This window comes from Notothenia rossii, assembly GCF_949606895.1.
Source record: "Notothenia rossii genome assembly, chromosome: 11".
Classification (NCBI taxonomy): Eukaryota; Metazoa; Chordata; class Actinopteri; order Perciformes; family Nototheniidae; genus Notothenia; species Notothenia rossii.
This window is the reverse complement of record NC_136910.1, coordinates 14,874,600-14,894,100: the sequence shown is the minus strand read 5'-3', so window position 1 is coordinate 14,894,100 and position 19,501 is coordinate 14,874,600. Positions and strand designations below refer to the sequence as shown.

The window sequence follows — 19,501 nt, the reverse complement described above, 5'->3', positions numbered from 1 at the left end:
GACGTGTAATAGTCTCATTAAAACACCAAAAGCAACCGCCATTTATAAATTCACCAGTGGGATATAATTAAGCAATAGCTCACGACAGGCCGTGGTATAGGCTCATTATATCACAGCTAAACTTCGCGCCGGGCCGAACCACCCCCCTTGGCTGTGATATAATGAGCATATACCACGGCCTGTCGTGAGCTATTGCTTAAATATATTCTATGTGAAAACTTTAACGAAGCAGCAGTGGATGTACGTTTCACCCTAGATTTACGATATTTGCACAGCACAAGTATCACACATTGAACAAATTAATTCAGCTATTTTGAATTTTGTTTGATTTATTTGTGTATAATTGGCATTTAATGACTCTGTACCTTAACAAATATATCCTACAGATTAAATCTGATCGACTTCACATTGGGCCTAGACCTTCTTAAGAAACACAAATTGGAACGCCCTAGCCGTTGCGTCGCCGCCATTTTGAGACACTCGCCATGAAAGAGGAAGTTGTTGAAACGTGAGAGTACTCCAAACTGCGTATTGTGCTTGATAGAGTCTCGGCCTAAGGACTTTGGTCAATATTCATGGTGGTCATAGTGCCAAGGTTCACAATAGGCCTACCTAATTTTCAGAACAACAATATCACAAGTAATATTCACGTGTGGCAGGTCTTCAGCGGTCATGGCCATTCACTGCCGCGTCAACAGGCGTTCTAACAATTATGCAGTTCCTGTATTTAACACAGTATCACGGTTGTTCTACAAACAAACACAAGACGTTAGTATTGAATGGTTGCTGATGACATTATTCATGCAGTTTCTTGGAAACTTAAAGGCTGCATGGGTTTTCACTGATCCTCGAAAAGGGAGCAGATGTGTCACGTAACTCTCACATGCGGGCATGAAATTAACCTTCATGTTTTGCCCTTTTTATTTAAAAGAACAAAACACTTATTGTCCCCACAGCTGACAAATTATCTGTATTTTTTGACTGCACTCAAAGTCCTTTAAGAACTTCAAACATTCTTATAATTTTTCCATGTCAGTTGTAAAACTAACATATGCCTACATATGTAAACGATTAATAATACACCATATAATATAGTCATTTCGCTTTAAAAAGCTGTGATGCCAAAATGATGATATTGTACATTTCAAAATCCATACTTTTTTAATGAGAAATATTCAAGACAAAATATGCTTATAAAAAGTAAAAATGCTAATATGACTTATTCAAACAATCAAGGCATGAATCAACACACTGCGATACAGTAGCAGGCTGTATGCATAGTTTACGTTGCTTTGCAATCCACAAACAACCGCAAAGAAGAAGAAGAACGTAGTTAAAACTGCCAGGTCAAAAAAACAGTAGAATATGTTTTTCTGTTTTGTGACAAATACAGATAAGAAAGACAAACTCTGAAGACAGAAATCAGGAAGCTTGGAGTGGAACAACCAACACTCAAAGATATATTAGACATTGGGTCAGGGAGACTTTTATAGTATTTAAGACAAACTCAATAAATAAAGACAACTAAACATTTTTATTTTCTGTCTTTATTCTTTTTTGGGGGTTGGTAGATCATTCTGGTCCACACTCCAATACAGTAGGTGGCGGTAATGCACCTATAACGCTGGTTGCCACCCACCATAAAACCGTATAAAGAAGAAGAAGAACGTAGCTTCCGGTTTGGCCACAGTGGTGGCGGGAGATTCCAGCATGGCGGTGCAACCGAAACACAACCTGTCTATGGACAGTGCAGCCGAAAGTGGCTTTTTAAGCTTTATTTTCTCCATGCCGGAGAAACCGGACACAACTTTCAGAATATTTGACCGTAATGACTTCTACACCGTCCACGGAAAAGATGCATTATTCGCGGCCAAGGAAGTTTTCAAGACGAATGGGGTCATCAAATATTTGGGCTCAGGTAACCTCCACTAGTTAGCTAACCAAGTAGCTGGAGCCGGCAGACTGGCGGCTGTAAGCTAACAGTTGTGATGCAAGCTAAGCTAGCTAACTTACAAATGCATGTATTAGCCACACCTTCTGCCACATTAGCTAAAGAGCTTTGCATAACAAATTAAAACTAATATGGGCGTGTTTGTCTACAGGGAGTCGCAAGTTGGAAAGTGTCTGCCTGAGCAAGATGAACTTCGAGGCCTTTGTGAGAGACTTGCTGCTGGTGAGGCAGTACAGAGTGGAAGTTTACAAAAACCACAGCAAGAGCAGCAAAGACTGGAAGCTCGAGTACAAGGTATCGTGATGACTACCGATGACATGTCTGTGTGCCCAGTTTCTTTGTCCCCGAAGTGCAATTGGTTTTGCAGTGTGCCACATCAAACAAACATAGATAGCATTCATCAGGGTAATGCAGACTCGGCAGCAGTGCATGAATGAAGAAGCATAATAATCAGAACAATACATTATGAAATCTTTCCTCCCCCTTGTTATATCGAGATCAAATAAACCAAAAACAACATAATCAGAGATCAACATAAGCATAAAGCATTACATTACATTACAAGTCGACGTCTTTAGAATCCAAGCATTGACAGAAAATTAATCAAATATTAATAAAATATCCTCATGAATTACACCTGCTTGTCAGCCCTATATATATATATATATATATATATATATATATATATATATATATATATATATATATATATATATATATATACTCTTTCCCTTTTTCTGATTTTAAATGTAGAGCTACGTGTTCTTTCATTGTGCTTGTACTCCAATATACTTAGTTATCTTTGTATGGTCTGTACAGTTTATAAAGCTTTAGTTTTGCATGCCTTAATCAGCATTTGATAATTTCACCCGGTGTGCACTGACTATTATTGTATTACATTATGGTCAGATATATTTGCAAATACTCTGTTTTTAAATTGATATATGTATGAATCCACTTAATACTTTGATCACGTCTCTCATAAGGGCGTCTGAGTGTTAAAATACATCAAACATCTTTATAAATCTTCAGATCTTGAACAATTTTTACCAAGCAATTAATGAATTTCCTTCTCAAAAGCCATTGCTTAAACACTGGCAATGTGAAAAGGGTTTTCTGTGCTTTACCAAGAATTATAGTAAGTTTCGTCTCATTGTGTATTTGCCAGAGATTCCCCTCAAGATTTGGTAGAGACTAAAAACTGAGTTAAGATGCTCTGTTATTGCTTGATGTCTTAGTTAGCAACTGTTCGCTAACAAAAGATGATAATATGACAATGTTGGTTCACCACTTAAGTTATTGTACAGAAGGTTTGTTTCTCTGTGTTTATATCTCTTGCCTGTGGTCCATATGCCCATGTTCTTCTCTTCCAGGCCTCTCCAGGAAACTTGACTCAGTTTGAAGAGATTCTGTTCAGCGGGGGAACCGGAGCAGTGGGGGTTGCAGGAGTTGTAGCTGTGCGTGTTGCTACAGGAGCTGACGGACAGCGCGTGGTCGGGGTTGGCTATGTGGACGCTGCCCAGAAGACGATGGGAGTGTGTGAGTTTCCTGACAACGAGATCTTCTCCAACCTGGAGTCTCTTCTTGTCCAGATCGGCCCCAAAGAGTGTCTCTTGGCCCAGGGCGATGGCAACACTGACGGCAGTAAACTACGGGAGGTATGTGGTGGTCAGGGACTGATGACAGCAAAATCTCTGCCCTCCATCTTAAATACATTTCCTAAGTGAGTGACTATATGCTCCATAAATATAAAAAACTATACATTCATATTTAAGCTTCTGCAGCTTTTGTATTGTAGGCTCTGTATGAGAAACTCCCTAAAATGTATAAGTCTCAAAAAAGCAAAAAATAAATCCGCTGCAACAAAAATAATTATTATAAAATGGGAGAAAATGCCCATAATAATTGCCAAGACCAGATGTTGTATGTCTTGTCCAATCAATTTCAAAGTCTTTAACTGGACCTTTCCAATATATTTAATGCATTCATTATTTTACGCCCACTAACACTATAGGCAGAAGTAGGTTGTGAATGTACAATTACGGTGTGTAGACATCGTTGTTATTCTGTGTTTGTGCAGGTGGTGGAGCGAGGCGGCGTGCTGGTCTCTGAGAGGAAGAGGGCGGAGTTCAGCAGCAAAGACACGGTCCAGGATCTGAACCGGCTGCTGAGGGCCAAGAAGGGAGACAGTGTGGCGAGCAACACGCTGCCTGAGCTAGACAAACAGGTGATCACATAGAAAGAGCTGTCCTACACTCAAGGAGTTAGAAACCCAACAGATTATTATTGATTCTGTTGCATGGTGTTTTTCCCAGGAGAAATGATAATCTTGCAAATTCCCTCGTAGTGTAACAAAACAAGAAATAAATGAGTAAGCAAGCATTCTGAATTTGTACCCAAGTGCACTGAACAGGACAATCTGATCCTTAATATTCAGATGTATTAGATAATAAGCCCATGGAACATATAACACCTTTTGACAACTGTTGACCCACAAGTATCCAGTACAAGATCATGTAAAACCTCTATTTATCTTCCAAGCGCTTGATATCCCCTCTCCTTATGGTAGTCTGTGTGTGGTTTTGTTCTCAGGTGGCCATGTCGTGCTTGGCTGCAGTGGTGCGTTTCCTTGAGCTGCTCTCTGACGAGTGCAACTTTAACTCCTTCAGTCTGACCTCTCTGAACCTGGGTCAGTACATGAGGCTGGACAACGCTGCCGTCAGGGCTCTCAACCTCTTCCAGGTCAGTGACAGGAGCCAGGTCTTCAAGGCTTTCACCCAATTCACTTAAGAAGCTAGAAACTACAGAAAGGGTCAGAGAATCCAAATCACAAAAGAACCATTCGTTGTCTTACCTGTCATGCATGCAGTTTGGTTTGACTAGGGTTTATTTCACATATCTATCAACCTTATACCCTCGGATACAATGGAGGTAAAAAAGGAATTCCACATTTTAAGTGGAGTTTTGTAACGTGAGCAGAGGTTTGGAACAGAGGTTTGGAACAGAGGTTTGGAACCGTTAGACGCAGTCATAGTTTAAGTCTGCAGCTTAAACGATGTGCTTTTTAGATTTTGAGTGCAGACCAAATTCACAAACTCAACAAGGAAGCATTGTGCCTCTGATTGGCTCCTTTCCCAAAGCCACAGAGCTCATGGTGTGACTAGAGATGTCCCGCATGCCATAATTGGCAGACGGAACATTATTTCTCAATAGAAAGTTGAAATCTTTTAGGCCTTGTGGTCATGAAATGAAAACTACCCAGGATAGTGTGTACTGAGCCTCGTGTGTTGCTGCTGCTTCGAGCATTATATATTGGTGAGGCTGTGCTTATGCTAATGATGCTAGTGACCAAAAATGTGTTTAATTGTTTTTGTTTTTTACCCCAGGGATAAACATGTGTTATAGAAACCCTGGGAAATGTGTATTATCCTTACCTGTTAATGGATTCCTGCAGGGAGCCCCCGATGACACAAGTGGAGCTCATTCATTGGCCGGTCTGTTGAACAAGTGCCGCACGCCGCAGGGTCAGCGTCTGGTCAACCAGTGGATCAAACAGCCTCTCATGGACAAAACCAAAATAGAGGAGAGGTAATACAGCGATGGGAGCAAACTGTCGAGACCAAAGAGTTCTTCATGTTCTGAGGCCTATTTGAATGCGTTAGTCTTGGGAGGATTGAAACCCATCACCTCTGTTTTCTCACCAGTGGATCACCTCACGTCTGTTCAGTGATTTAAGCTACGTCATATAATATGAATGAACCAGGACCTTCAGTTTATAGATCAAGAAGCTGTTGAAAGATAAAATGACATGTGTGTTGTTATTTCAATGTGTTGGATACTTATAGTATAGACAGGGGTGCACATAACTGGTATGCAGGTACATGACAAAAATCTGAGTTGCATACCTACACTGAGAACTGCGCCAAATCAGCTGATTGCAACATTCACGCTCTGTGGTCAAGCTGCTGCCGTTTTATTTACAAGTTGGAGCAAAACACACAGCTCCAAACTTACTCAGGGTGTTAATGGAAGAGTTTGAAATCAGACGGAGGTGGAAGAAGTACTCAGATCTTGTACTTGAGTAAAAGTAGAAGCACCAGATTGTAGGAATACTCTGTTACAGTAAAAGTCCTGCATTCAAAATGTTCCTCAAGTAAAATTAGAAAAGTATTATCATCCAAATATAGTTAAAGTACCAAAAGTAAAAGTAGTCATTGTGCAGATTGGTCCATCCATCCATCCATCCATCTTCTCCCGCTTATCCGTGGTCGGGTCGCGGAGGTAGCAGTTCCAGCAGAGAGCCCCAAACTTTCTTTTCCCTGGCCACATCAACCAGCTCTGACTGGGGGATCCCAAGGCGCTCCCAGGCCAGAGAAGAGATATAATCCCTCCATCTGGTTCTAGGTCTACCCCTTGGTCTCTTCCCAGCTGGACGTGCCTGGAACACCTCCCTAGGGAGGCGCCCAGGTGGCATCCTAACTAGGTGCCCGAACCACCTCAACTGGCTCCTTTCGACGCGAAGGAGGAGCGGTTCAACTCCGAGTCCCTCCCGGATGACCGAACTTCTCACCTTATCCCTAAGGGAGACACCAGCCACCCTGCGGAGAAAACCCATCTCGGCCGCTTGTACCCGCGATCTCGTTCTTTCGGTCATGACCATGCAGATTGGTCCATTTCAGAATAATATATATGATATGTTTTATAATTATTGATGCATTAAAGTGTTTCAGTGAGGAAGACTATACTTATTAAAAGCACGCTTCATGTGGGTTGAGTCCCAAACGCTGTCTCCTGGTGCTCCTCTGAGTAACTCACTAAAAGAGCAGGGTGTCCGCGGGGTCTTAAAAAGTATTAAAAGTTGATAAATCAATTTAGCGAAAATTAAGGCTATTAAAAAGTATTAAACGGCATTTTCCAAGGTATTAAGAAGTCCCACAGCAACGACAACATGAAACACCCTTTAATTGACTGAAACGACCTGTCGGGAAACCCCCTCAAGGCGGCCCCATGCATAGCGCACCGTAAAATGCTGCTTCTTATTTTAAGTTTCGTTGCCTTGCTCCGCTCTGTGGGGTGGGGGGGGTCCCAAGGTGGGTAGACCGGCATACGCAACGCTCTGGGGGGTCCAACGGCTCCGTGTGGAAGCCCTATATGATAATTTTCTGATAACGATGAAATAGCCCGCCTCCCTCTCCCCACGTCTCCTGCTGCTGCTGGGCTGTCAGAAGAGGGGGAGGAAAAGAGAGGCAGGCACCGTTTATTAAATATTATTATACAAAGAGCAGAGTCGTTATCAATTTGTTTTATTGCTCAATAAATAACAAAGAAGACCTCTGATCGGCTCTTTTCTAATTTTGTACAGAAGATTTAAACTTTAACGGACATGTTGACCGGCGGAACATTTTTTTTTAACGGAAACTCTGCCGCACGGTTCCCTCGTCCCTTGGAAGAGGCCGAGCGGTGGGTGTTTTTCATCTGCTGGTGGACTACCTGAGAGATATACAGCAGGAGAACACGCCGTCCACCGCGGAAAATAAACAGAAGGGCAACCATGGCAACCATGCTCCGCGGTCTTCTTCGCTGCTTTTGGTGTATTTTGTGGTGGTAGCAGCGCCACTTACAGGCCTGACATATGTACTACAGCGTTTCCAGCATTTCCAGCGGTCTAGTGTGAACGGACACGTTAATGAATCGAATGCGTGTGAACGGAAGACTTTTTTGCGTTTGCGTATACGTTTTACCGTATGCGTCCTCGTGGGGCCGGGGTCTAAGCCAAACTATATCCGGTCACAGAGATCTGCTATTTTAAAGTAAAGTCAACACATATCAACCCTAAATATAGTCTATATTAAGAACGAGAAAAGTCTTAACATATATATCCTTTTTTGTAAACATGTGACAAATGTGTGAGGGTGATGACGTCAGAGCATCGTCCTATGTGCCAGGGCTTAGCCCCGGACAGCCCCAGCCCAATTGAACCCCTGGGTATTTGTGAGGGAGCTCCTATATGGCATTACCCCGCTGAAGCTCACCAAAGTTTAACATATTTCATAGTTCAAAGATTTGTCAATTGTTTTGTTTATTGGTCAAATACTGGTTTCTAATGGTTTCTGAGGAGTTTTACTGGAATGAAAGAGCACAGAGTCTACAGAAGCAAAAAAGCAGCATACTGCATTAAACCTGACCTTCACAGAGAGGTTGAAGTTCATGTGGAGAGGAGGCTTCAGTAGTCTGTCTGCACTCTGTTTAGTTTTGCTATCTTACAATCAATATAGTAAATGTAACCGGTTAGAACTCAAAGTTGCGATGAGGTCTTAAAATGTATGGAAAGGGTCTTAAAAAAGGTCTTAAAAGGTATTAAATTTGACCTCAGGATTCCTGCATATACCCTGAAGAGTTATGTGCACCCCTGATTATAGATACATTTAGAAAAGAAATACATTTGAGACATTCTAGGGAAATTCAATAAGCTCATAGGGCAAACTTTGAGGATTCTTATAGTGTTTGTTGTGGCGTGTTTATAGGCTGGACATGGTGGAGAGCTTTGTGTGTGACTCTGAGCTCAGGCAGACCTGTCAGGAGGATCTGTTGCGGCGTTTTCCGGACCTTCACCGTCTGTCCAAGAAGTTCCAGCGTCACTCTGCGACTCTTCAGGACTGCTACCGCGTCTACCAGGCTGTGAGCCACCTCCCGACACTCGTCAGCGCCCTGGAGAGATACTCAGGTACACAAAGCTGCAGGTCATGCTATGTGTTACTGCACTGTACACTATGGGGCCAATTAATTTAGCTGGTGCAGTTTGTCCTCCTCCTATGGCCTTCATAACCTTCATTAATCTGGCTATTTAATCCACAACTGTCAACATGATGCAAAATAATCCTGGATTTGTCCATTACTAGTCCAGAACCTAATGTCACTTTTCTTTCCACTGAAAACCTTGTTACCTGACATAGTCTCCAGCTGCTGTAGCCCATTCATATACAATGAATCTGTACTGTAGTTATCAAAAGCAATGCAGCATAGCCCTCAACCTTCTGATTGTTGCTAAATTGCTTATATTCTTTATGAATTCTAGAACTTCTTGTTTGATATTTTGGTACATTTGCACTTGAGTGAATGCTGGAGGTGTAGCTGATAAACTAGTGATTAACATGCATTAGAAGCCCACACTGCAGTGCATTCGTTTATCTTCCGTGTGTACTACATAGCTTGATTTCCTGTGTGTGTGTTGCAGGTAGCTACGAGGTTCTGTTGGAGGCGGTGTTCCTCTCTCCTCTCAGAGACCTGCAATCTGACTTTGTTAAATACCAGGAGATGATTGAAACCACGCTGGACATGAACCAGGTCTTTGCTCTAGTATTTTATGTACAATTTAAGAATATTGCTCCCAGAATATTCTATTTCATTCTTCACGCTGTTTACATGTTTCTTTTCTTGCATGTTTTGTGTAGATTGACCACCACGAGTTCCTGGTGAAGGCGTCATTCGACCCCGTGTTGAGCGAGCTGAGAGAAAAGATGGACGAGCTGGAGGAGAGCATGAAGGCGGTGCTGAACAGTGCAGCCAGAGAACTAGGTGACAAACACACACACACACACACACACGCACACACACACGCTCGGCACTGAGACCAAGTTTATCTATCTAGCGGATATCTGTGAAAATGAGTTTATTCTGTATTTAAATGGAGTGACTCAGGGTGTCCGCGGGGTCTTAAAAAGTATTAAAAGTTGATAAATTAATTTAGCGAAAACTAAGGCTATTAAAAAGTATTAAACGGCATTTTCCAAGGTATTAAGAAGGTTCACAGCAACGACAACATGAAACACCCTTTAATTTACTGAAACGACATGTCGGGAAACCCCCCAAGGCGGCCCCATGCATAGCGCGCCGTAAAATGCTGCTTATTATTTTAAGTTTCGTTGCCTTGCTCCGCTCTGTGTGGGGGAACTAAACGACTACGGTAACGGGTCCCAAGGTGGGTAGACCGGCATACGCAACGCTCTGGGGGTCCAACGGCTCCATGTGTAAGCCCTATATGTTCATTTTCTGATAACTAGGAAATAGCCCGCCTCCCTCTCCCCGCGTCTCCTGCTGCTGCTGGGCTGTCAGAAGAGGGGGAGGAAAAGAGAGGCAGTCACCGTTTATTAAATATTATTATATTATTATACAGAGAACAGAGTCGTTATCAATTTGTTTTAAAGCTCAATAAATAACAAAGAAGACCTCTGACCGGCACTTTTCTAATTTTGTACGGAAGATTTAAACTTTAACGGACATGTTGACCGGCGGAACATTTTTTTTACGGAAACTCTGCCGCACGGTCCCCTCGTCCCTTGGAAGAGGCGGAGAGGTGGGTGTTTTTCATCTGCTGGTGGACTACCTGAGAGATACAGCAGGAGAACACGCCCCACCGTGGAGAATAAACAGAAGGGCAACCATGGCAACCATGCTCCGGGGTCTTCTTCGCTGCTTTTGGTGTATTTCGGGCGGCAGCAGCGCCACTTACAGGCCTGACATATGTACTACATCGTTTCCAGCATTTCCAGCAATCTAGTGTGAACAGACACGTTAATGAATCGAATGCGTGTGAACGGAAGCCTTTTTTTTACGCTTGCGTATGTGTTTTACCGTATGCGTCCTCGTGGGGCCGGGGCCTAAGCCAAACTATATCCGGTCACAGAGATCTGCTATTTTAAAGTCAAGTCAACACATATCGACCCTAAATATAGTCTATATTAAGAACGAGAAAAGTCTTAACATATATATCCTTTTTTGTACGGACAGCCCCAGCCCAATTTAACCCCTGGGTATTTGTGAGGGAGGTCCTCTATGGCATTCCCTCGCTGAAGCTCACCAAAGTTTAATATATTTCAAAGTTCAAAGTTTTGTCAATTGTTTTGTTTATTGGTCAAATACTGGTTTCTGATGGTTTCTGAGGAGTTTTACTGGAATGAAAGAGCACAGAGTCTACAGAAGCAAAAAAGCAGCATACTGCATTAAACCTGACCTTCACAGAGAGGCTGAAGTTCATGTGGAAAGGAGAGTTCAGTAGTCTGTCTGCACTCTGTTTAGTTTTGCTATCTTACAATCAATATAGTCAATGTGAGGTAAAGTCAATGTAACCGGTTAGATTTCAAAGTTGCGATGAGGTCTTAAAATGTATGGAAAGGGTCTTAAAAAAGGTCTTAAAAGGTATTACATTTGACTTCAGGATTCCTGCATATACCCTGTGACTGCACGCATCCGCTGATTAGCTTTTAATATGCGTGACAAAGAAGTCAAAGCAAGTCGATTACACCGTGAGGTCATCATGCGCTTTCTTTTTCAGTGTAGTAAATTCTTCAGATCGTAACAAATTAAAGACCAAGATTAAATATCAGGCTGAATGGAAAAAACCTTAAACTATTTTTGAGAATGTTGTCTTTATATATAAAAATAATAATCACGTTTTCTAAGTCTCTGTCTGTATGCCATCTAAACTTCAATGTTTGTAAAAAACGACATGTGTTTTTATTAGGGCTGTCAAACGATTAACATTTTTAATCAGATTAATCAAAGCTTAAAAATGAATTAATCATGATTAATCACCATTCGAACTATGTCCAAAATATGTCATTTCTTTATGTATATTGTTGTGGGAATGGAAAGATAAATGAAAGAAGGCTGATATATCCATTTCCCATACAGCATGTATGTGTATTATAACATTTTTCTGTGTGTCAAAATGAAAGACCCGCACACCTATCAATCATCAAGCCGTGGGGTCTTAATTCATTACGTGTTGATTTCTATCAACGGGGGAGTACTTCAGGAAAGGGGGGGGGGGGGGGGGACTGGTGGAATACTTCGTGACCACTATGAACGTTGTGATCAGCTGTTTTAGCACAGTTCTCCAGTGAAGGGGGGGAGTCTCCCTCCGCAGCCGGTTGGTGTAATTTTGGCACAATTCCGTTGTACGGGCCGACGTTAACAGCAGCCCTGTCTGTGCACACGGAGACCGACTCTGTCGTCCGGTGATCTAACCGCCTTCTGGAAAAGCTTCACAAGTACGTCTGTACGCAAATGCGCTTTGTGACACAAGTGACGGTACGCATTTCAGATTACGCACATAACCTGCGTACCAGTTATGTGCACCCCTGTACTACAGCAAAAGTATTCTCCGTCGGGACTTCCTGCCACAACACCACGCCGTTATCTTGATTCTGATTGGCCAGAAGACATTATCAAAGATGTTCTATTAAGAAGACGATCACTACGTGACAAAAGTTTTCAAAACCATTTCTGGTCTTCGGTATTTCCAGACAAGTGGCTACTGAAATCAATCTTAATAACTGCTGTCTGTGCAATTCTCGGCGCGAGTTGGCGGACTTTATTTAGCTTACTTTAACATCATTTTTCATGGTGGCGCTAAGCCATGTCTTGGTATGGGTGTAGCCTACCCCAGCCATACCCTGGCGCTGCCACTGGTGGGATGTATGGGGCGGGCCATTCTGCACATGCGTTAAATGCGTTAAATATTTTAACGCAATTCATTTTTGACAGCATTAGTTTTTATTAATATACTCATCATGGTAGTTTTTTTATTTAAAAAAAAACCAAACACTTCCTACTGCTTCAGCTAAAGCAGGTTGGAGCTCTTATCTTCAAATTCAACACAATTTTCCATTGAGCAGCCAGACCACCCAGTGTTACAAATCAATTTTTCCTGACGGATAACTCATCTTGTGTCTCCTAGTACAGACGGTATAGACTCTTAGGTTTATCAGTGTGGAGGATCTCTGTGGCAGATTCCCACAGACGGTCAGAAAGCCTCCTAAACAGCAGCCATCTGTCCAACACCGTGAAATTAATGTTGTTACATTTGACTTGGAACTATAGAAACATTTGACTTTGTATGACACAGTTTGATTTGATTGAGACCTTTATTTAGTTTGCATCCCTTATGTCCTTCTCCCAGGAAATGTGTGATGGCAGTAACTCAGATCTGTTGAGACATTTTTATGATAAACGATAACATGTCAAACTGACTAAATGATTGTTAAAACTGTGCTAAATTTGCTAATTTTCCGGTTCATACTTGTATTTAGTGGCTCTGCTGTGACATGTTTACATCAGAGTCCTGCATCTGGTCGGGTACCCGTGCGTAAAAAAAAAAGTGATTGGCGGCTAAACACTGGTATTTAAAAATAAAAATAAAATCCGGGTTCGGTTCTAGGTAAAACAAAGAAGATGCGGGTCGGGTCGCGGGTGTTGCATAATAAATATATTACAAATAATAATAATAATTTAATGTTTAAATCCTCAGACCTATCCCCTGCGGGACCGCGCCTAATCCTAACCTCTGCAGCGCATCAATCTGCTGCAGAGCGCGCCACATTCAAAATGGCTGAGGTGAAGGCGAAGCTCGGAGAATACAGCATTGTCAATAACTCTTCCTCAAGAGCGAAATCCAACGTCTGGGAGGCTTTTGGTGTCAACCTAGATGGAGAAAATAACCAACATTCCACGCTATTTGAGCCAAATACGCAACTGCGTGTGTTAATAAGTGTTTCCCCTATATACAAATAGTGGCGGCGCATATATATATTTTTTCTTTACTTTTTTTTTTTTCTTAAAATAATAATAAGTGGCGACCCTTTTTCATTTTTGATTGTTTGTTATGTGGATTTGTAGTATTTGTGTTACTGGCATAGGCGACACAGGCGGTCGCCTTGGGCGCCAGATCTGGGGGGCGCTGCGCTGGTAGCTCTGGGAGGGAAAAACATTTTTGACCGTTGGTGCTCATCCAAATGTTCGGCCTTGATGTAACAACATTCATAATTAAGTAAATGTAACACTCTTTTCACCCCGGTTACACGTTTAATTTGCCCTGTACGGTGGGCGCTGTAAGTTACATTAGTGGGGGATGTTGGCTTATCAGGCGTCTGCAGCTCACAGCCAAAGTGCCAGCGTGGTAGCGAGAGAGCGAGCAAGGGAGAGGGCGCACCGGTACCGGCGCTGTTGTTATTAGAATCTGGTGCTAGCTGCGCTAACGGATATAAGAAGTAGATGTTTCTACAACCAGGGTGGAGGAGAGCTCTCCTGTCAGACTGAGAGGCTCAGTGAGGTAAAGGACTCTCTGAGTGTTTACAAATTGTCTAGAACCGGCCCTGGTACTAGGCCTCAAGAGCCTTTCTTGTGCTGACACATAGAAAGAATTGGCGGGGCGCACTTCGCACGCACTAAAAAATTCCACACGCTCCGCGCTCACATTATGCTAGGCCCACGTGCCTTAGCACCGCTGCTATGACTCCATCCTAGGAGAAACACTGAATTGCATGTTTTCACTGCTCATAGGATATGCGGGTTCGGGTCAGTTTGCGGATCTTGTGCCGTCGGGTCGGTTTGCGGATCTTGTGCCGATGGGTCGGGTCGGTTTGCGGAACTAATTGGCAATATGTGCGGGGTGGGGGTTGGGTATTGCACGTCGCGGGAGCGGGTCTTGAAAATGAGATCCGTGCAGGACACTCTGGTTTCCATGCTTTAATGTTCAAAAAGGTCTTTATTTTTCTCATGCTGCAGCACCTCTGGAGGGAACTTTGGGATTGTAGCCTTTGCTGACCATTTACATGCAGAAAAACCTAGATCAAACACGACAGGAAAGAAAAAGCGTAATAGGGCCCTTTTTAAAACAGTTGGCGATTAAAATAATAGCTGACTGATTAGAATAATAGACTGAATAGATTAATCTTTGCAGATCTAGAAATGCCTTCATATCACAGTATGTTATTATTGCACAGCCTTATTTGGAAAATTGGTCACATTATTCATGCTTTTTACTTAAGTGAATACGAGCCTAACTTTATCGCACAAGAACAAGTAAAGCAAACACAATAGACACTTATATTATATTCTTCAAAGAAATGTAGCTATTTCAGTGTTTTGTACATTTATGTGGCTACCTATTTTATAGAGTGTATACGTTTTTGCAAAGTGTGTGTATGGTCCTTTTTCTCTTTGGGTCTGTACATGAATGTATGTGATTCCACTGATGTTTGAATTAGCGTCTGAGCTCACCGCAGTAGCGTTGTGTTTCAGGTCTGGATGCTGGTAAGACGGTGAAGCTGGAGTCTAACGCCGTGCTGGGCTTCTACCTGAGAGTCACCTGCAAGGAGGAGAAGACTCTGAGGAACAACAAGAAGTTCAGCACGCTGGACGTCCAGAAGAACGGAGTGCGCTTCACAAACGGGTCAGTCTCACACACCTCATGTCCTCCTCGTATGCTCTCTTCCTGTCAGCTGACTCTGTTGTCTCGCATGTCTACAGGAAGCTGAGCTCTCTGAACGAGGAGTACACTAAGAACCGTGAGGAGTACGAGGGGGCCCAGGACGCCATTGTCAAAGAGATCATCAACATCGCCTCAGGTGAGGAACGCCATCACATGCTGCTCATCGGCATAGCATTGATTTGAGACAGAAGACGTTACGTCGGCACGATGATCCCGGATTTGTCTTATGTGACCTTCTAGTAAATGATTTCATGCACATTTTCTACAAAGGGCAACACACTGTAGTGTACTTTAAACAGAGAGTGGAATAACATTCTAGTCAGATGGTGTTCTTTAACCAGATACACATCTTTTCGGAGCCTGCTCATTAGGGCTGTACCCGAATATTCGACTATTCGAATATTCGTTCGTTGGCCAACTATTCGCGTTTCAATTTCATTATTCGGATATTCCTTTTTTTAAAAAAATTTCAAAAAAAGAAATATATATTTTTTTAAATATTATTTTTTCTTCTACATGTATGCTATTAATAAAGGCGAATTGCCATATTCTTATACTATATTTATACTTTTGAATTGCTCTGTTAAAATGCGGAAATATATACAATCTCAGCCTGTGCTCCTGACATCGCGTTCACTCACGAACACAAACCGCACGCTTCACCTCGCTTCACCCACAAAATGCCGAAGACTTCAGCAGTGTGGGACCATTTTAAATTGGACGACGGTAAGAAGAATATGTGCCAAATATCCGACAAGAAACTGGCCTACCACGGTGGCACAACAACTCTGAAAAGTCACCTGGATGCTGTAAGTAGTAGCCTAGCTTAGCTTAGCTTAGCTGTTGCCATGATGAAGCTGCTTTATCCGCCGTTTAAACAGTAACGTTACACATGATAAAAACGTGCACTTACTTTGCTTGGAAAATAGTTGCAAGCAAGCAACCGAATTGTTTTTTTATATTAGTTTTTTTAATTTGATCCAAATAGTGAAAATAATAGGAGTAATGTGGGAACATCTGGGGCTAAGGCAATGGCATAAAGTTGAGTAGCTCAGCCTAATAATAACTTGTGCAACGCATCCCAGCCATCAACATCCTCAACAATACAGCAGACCCTACAGTTACCCTACAGAGGACACATTTAGTTTTAATGTTTGCGAGTACTGAGACAATAAATAAATATAAATCGTAATAGTATGCTCTTTCTGCGCTTCCGCTTAACAGCGTGTTGTCAGGTGTCTCGGATTCGGAGCGTGTTATGAAACCTTTTTGAAAAAGAAAAAAAAAAAATTAAATTTTTTTTAAAATACAAATCTCTCCGCACCGAATATTCGAATATTCGCTGCTGATTACTACCGAATATCCGGAGCCCGAAAAATGGTATTCGGGACAGCCCTACTGCACATGCTGCTGTCTCCTGTTTCTCTGCTAATTCATTTGAAGTGCTGAACCTTTCATCACCCACCAGGCTACGTGGATCCTCTCCAGACGATGAGCGACGTGATAGCGCAGCTGGATGCCGTGGTGAGTTTCGCCGTGGCGTCCGTCTCCGCTCCTGTGCCGTTCGTGCGGCCTCGCCTGCTGGCGGACGGCTGCAGGCGGATGGAGCTGACCCAGGCCAGACATCCCTGCATGGAGACTGACGCTGACACCGCCTTCATCCCCAACGACATCACCTTCACCCAGGGAGAGAAGAACTTCTACATCATTACAGGTGTGACCAGATATCGCAATTCCAAAGTGACATATGAAACACTTTCATTGCAAGTCTGTTGAGAAACATATCAAAGCTTATGGGAGTAAATGATTCAAGAATAAAAACCGACTTCTCAGTCTCCTTTTCACCCATTCAGTCAATTCAGAGATCAGTCACAGCCAATGCAAACAAAGAAGAGTCTCTTTCTGTGTTGTTCCCTGTGTGTGAGAATTGTGTTTCAATCCCAGGGGTCCGGTTGTTATCTGTAAACATTGTAATTTGCGTAAATCTTCACACTTTTTCAGATGCTTTCCCCCCTTGTTCTGAGAATGAAGGCACATGACAATGGTCACACATAACTCTTGTCTCCACAGGACCAAATATGGGCGGTAAATCGACGTTCATCCGTCAGGTGGGAGTCATCGCTCTGATGGCGCAGATTGGCTGCTTTGTGCCGTGTGAAAAGGCGGAGCTTAGTGTGATTGACAGCGTCCTGGCCAGGGTGGGAGCTGGAGACAGCCAGGTCAAAGGAGTGTCCACTTTTATGTCTGAGATGCTGGAGACGGCTGCCATCCTGCGGTAACAACAAACACACAAATTGCTAACAGCTTAAAATGATGCACAACGCATTTTTCTCATTGCACGTTTTGCCCCTTCAGCTCGGCAACAGAGAACTCTCTGATCATAATCGACGAGCTCGGAAGAGGCACGTCCACGTACGACGGCTTTGGTCTGGCCTGGGCCATAAGCGAACACATCGCCTCCAAAATCAGCTGCTTCTGTCTGTTCGCCACTCACTTCCACGAGCTGACGGCCCTGGCAGCGCAGGAGTCCACCGTCCACAACCTGCACGTCACCGCTCTAACCTCACACAACACTCTCACCATGCTGTACAGGATCAAACACGGTGGGCACATATTTAGGGCTGGGGTGTTTTATGAATGTAGTGTAACAAGCTTTGTGACCTGACCCGTCGCCTGACTCTGTGTTCAGGTGTGTGCGACCAGAGTTTCGGTATCCATGTGGCCGAGTTGGCTTGCTTCCCGCCATCGGTGGTGGCCATGGCGAAGGAAAAGGCGGAGGAGCTGGAGGAGTTCCAGGAACCAGCGGGGGGGAAGCAGGAGAAGGGGCCCGAAGCTAAGAGACGACGCACGGACAAACAAGTAGGGCTCAGTGCTTCACCGTCCAGCTGTCATGGCAACCTACATACAATCATGCATCATGGCCTCATTAAAAACAGGAACCCGACCCCAACTTCATTAGAAGCATGGCGTGTTTCTCTAAATTCTATATTATTTGTGGTATCCAATGATAAAAAGTGTTCATACCTTCTTTTCTTTTTTTATACATAAATGCATTTTACAGTTTTTGAGACATACTGACTGAATAGGCGTGTTCACACCGGAGTACTTTTCCCATTTAGTTCAGTTAGTACCCCTTATGTCGCGTTCACACCAAAAAGAGTACTTAGTGCCGGGAACTTTTACCCCCATTTTTAGTGCCTGCTAGAGAGGTGGTACCAAAAAAGTACCAATTTCTATTGGCTGGGCAAATTGCAAACCACGTCCCGTAAAGCTGCCATTGTATTTGCGTTATTAGCGTTAGCCCCGCGCACCAACGGAGAGAGAATAACTTATGGCAACACAAAAAAAAACATGGGAGCGATGAGGAGGTGTCGGCTTCAGTAGAAGCCAGTCCCCAACTCCGGGGACTTCGGGTGGCAGTATACGCCGTGAAGTTGTTTGCGGCCTGCCAGTAAACCCAAAGCAGAAGAAGAAGTCAGCGGCTTATTTGCGTAATCTTCCCTCAGGGAAAAGTACTCCTGTGTGAATGCGATTGGTACTTAGTGCCCTGGGGTAATAAGTGCGGCAAAGTGCTTGGTGTGAAAGAGTCTAAGGGCAATTTAGGACAAACGTTTTAGAATATATGGCATTACCATTTTTATGATGTACTACTTATTTTTTTAAATACATACAGTAAATGTTGTTTTGAGGCTGAAAAGCTGGTTTTCCCTTCAGGGTTCCTTAGGAATTGACATTTTACAGATATAAATTGTACACCAACGGCAATAGGTTTGACCTTACCTAGTACAATTCCATCAAGCTTCCCAGCATCATTAAAGTGATATGACTGTATACAGATAGATGTGGTGTACTGGCAGTAGTAACATCCCTCAGGAACAATTGACCTGATGTGCCTCTCCTGTCTCCTTCAGGACGGGGAAACCCTGATCCAGGAGTTCCTGGAGAAGGCCAAGTCTCTCCCTGCTGCCACCATGAGTGAAGAAGAGGTGAAGACAGCGCTGAGGAAGATGAAGCAGGAGCTCCTCTCCAAAAACAACACATATATCACAGAGATCCTTTCACGCTGTGTTCCTGCAAAAACAGTTTGAATCAAGAAACCTCTTAGTTCATGTGCTCTAAGTAACCACACTAGAGCGCTTTAAATGTATAGTTTTGCAATAAAAAAGTATTACTGGATATGTTTGAGTTGTATTTCTTTCCCCCTTTACTGCCATTTTATAAAAGCAGATTTTTTTTCCATAATGCATGTCCACACACTTGAGATTCTTCAGATAATCATA

At 43.0% G+C, this 19,501-nt stretch overlaps 1 protein-coding gene across 1 annotated transcript; it reads left to right on the top strand.

Moving 5' to 3' along the window:
• The first annotated feature begins 1,663 nt into the window (after window positions 1-1,663).
• Window positions 1,664-19,397, top strand: msh2 (mutS homolog 2 (E. coli)). Its single transcript, XM_079659729.1, has 16 exons — window positions 1,664-1,918; window positions 2,103-2,245; window positions 3,325-3,609; window positions 4,032-4,178; window positions 4,544-4,693; window positions 5,406-5,539; window positions 8,476-8,675; window positions 9,186-9,295; window positions 9,403-9,526; window positions 15,032-15,182; window positions 15,260-15,357; window positions 16,690-16,935; window positions 17,292-17,496; window positions 17,577-17,824; window positions 17,911-18,080; window positions 19,133-19,397. The coding sequence occupies exons 1-16, from the start codon at window positions 1,711-1,713 to the stop codon at window positions 19,307-19,309; spliced, it is 2,796 nt and encodes a 931-aa protein (XP_079515855.1). The 5' UTR covers window positions 1,664-1,710; the 3' UTR covers window positions 19,310-19,397.
• The last annotated feature ends 104 nt before the right edge of the window (window positions 19,398-19,501 follow it).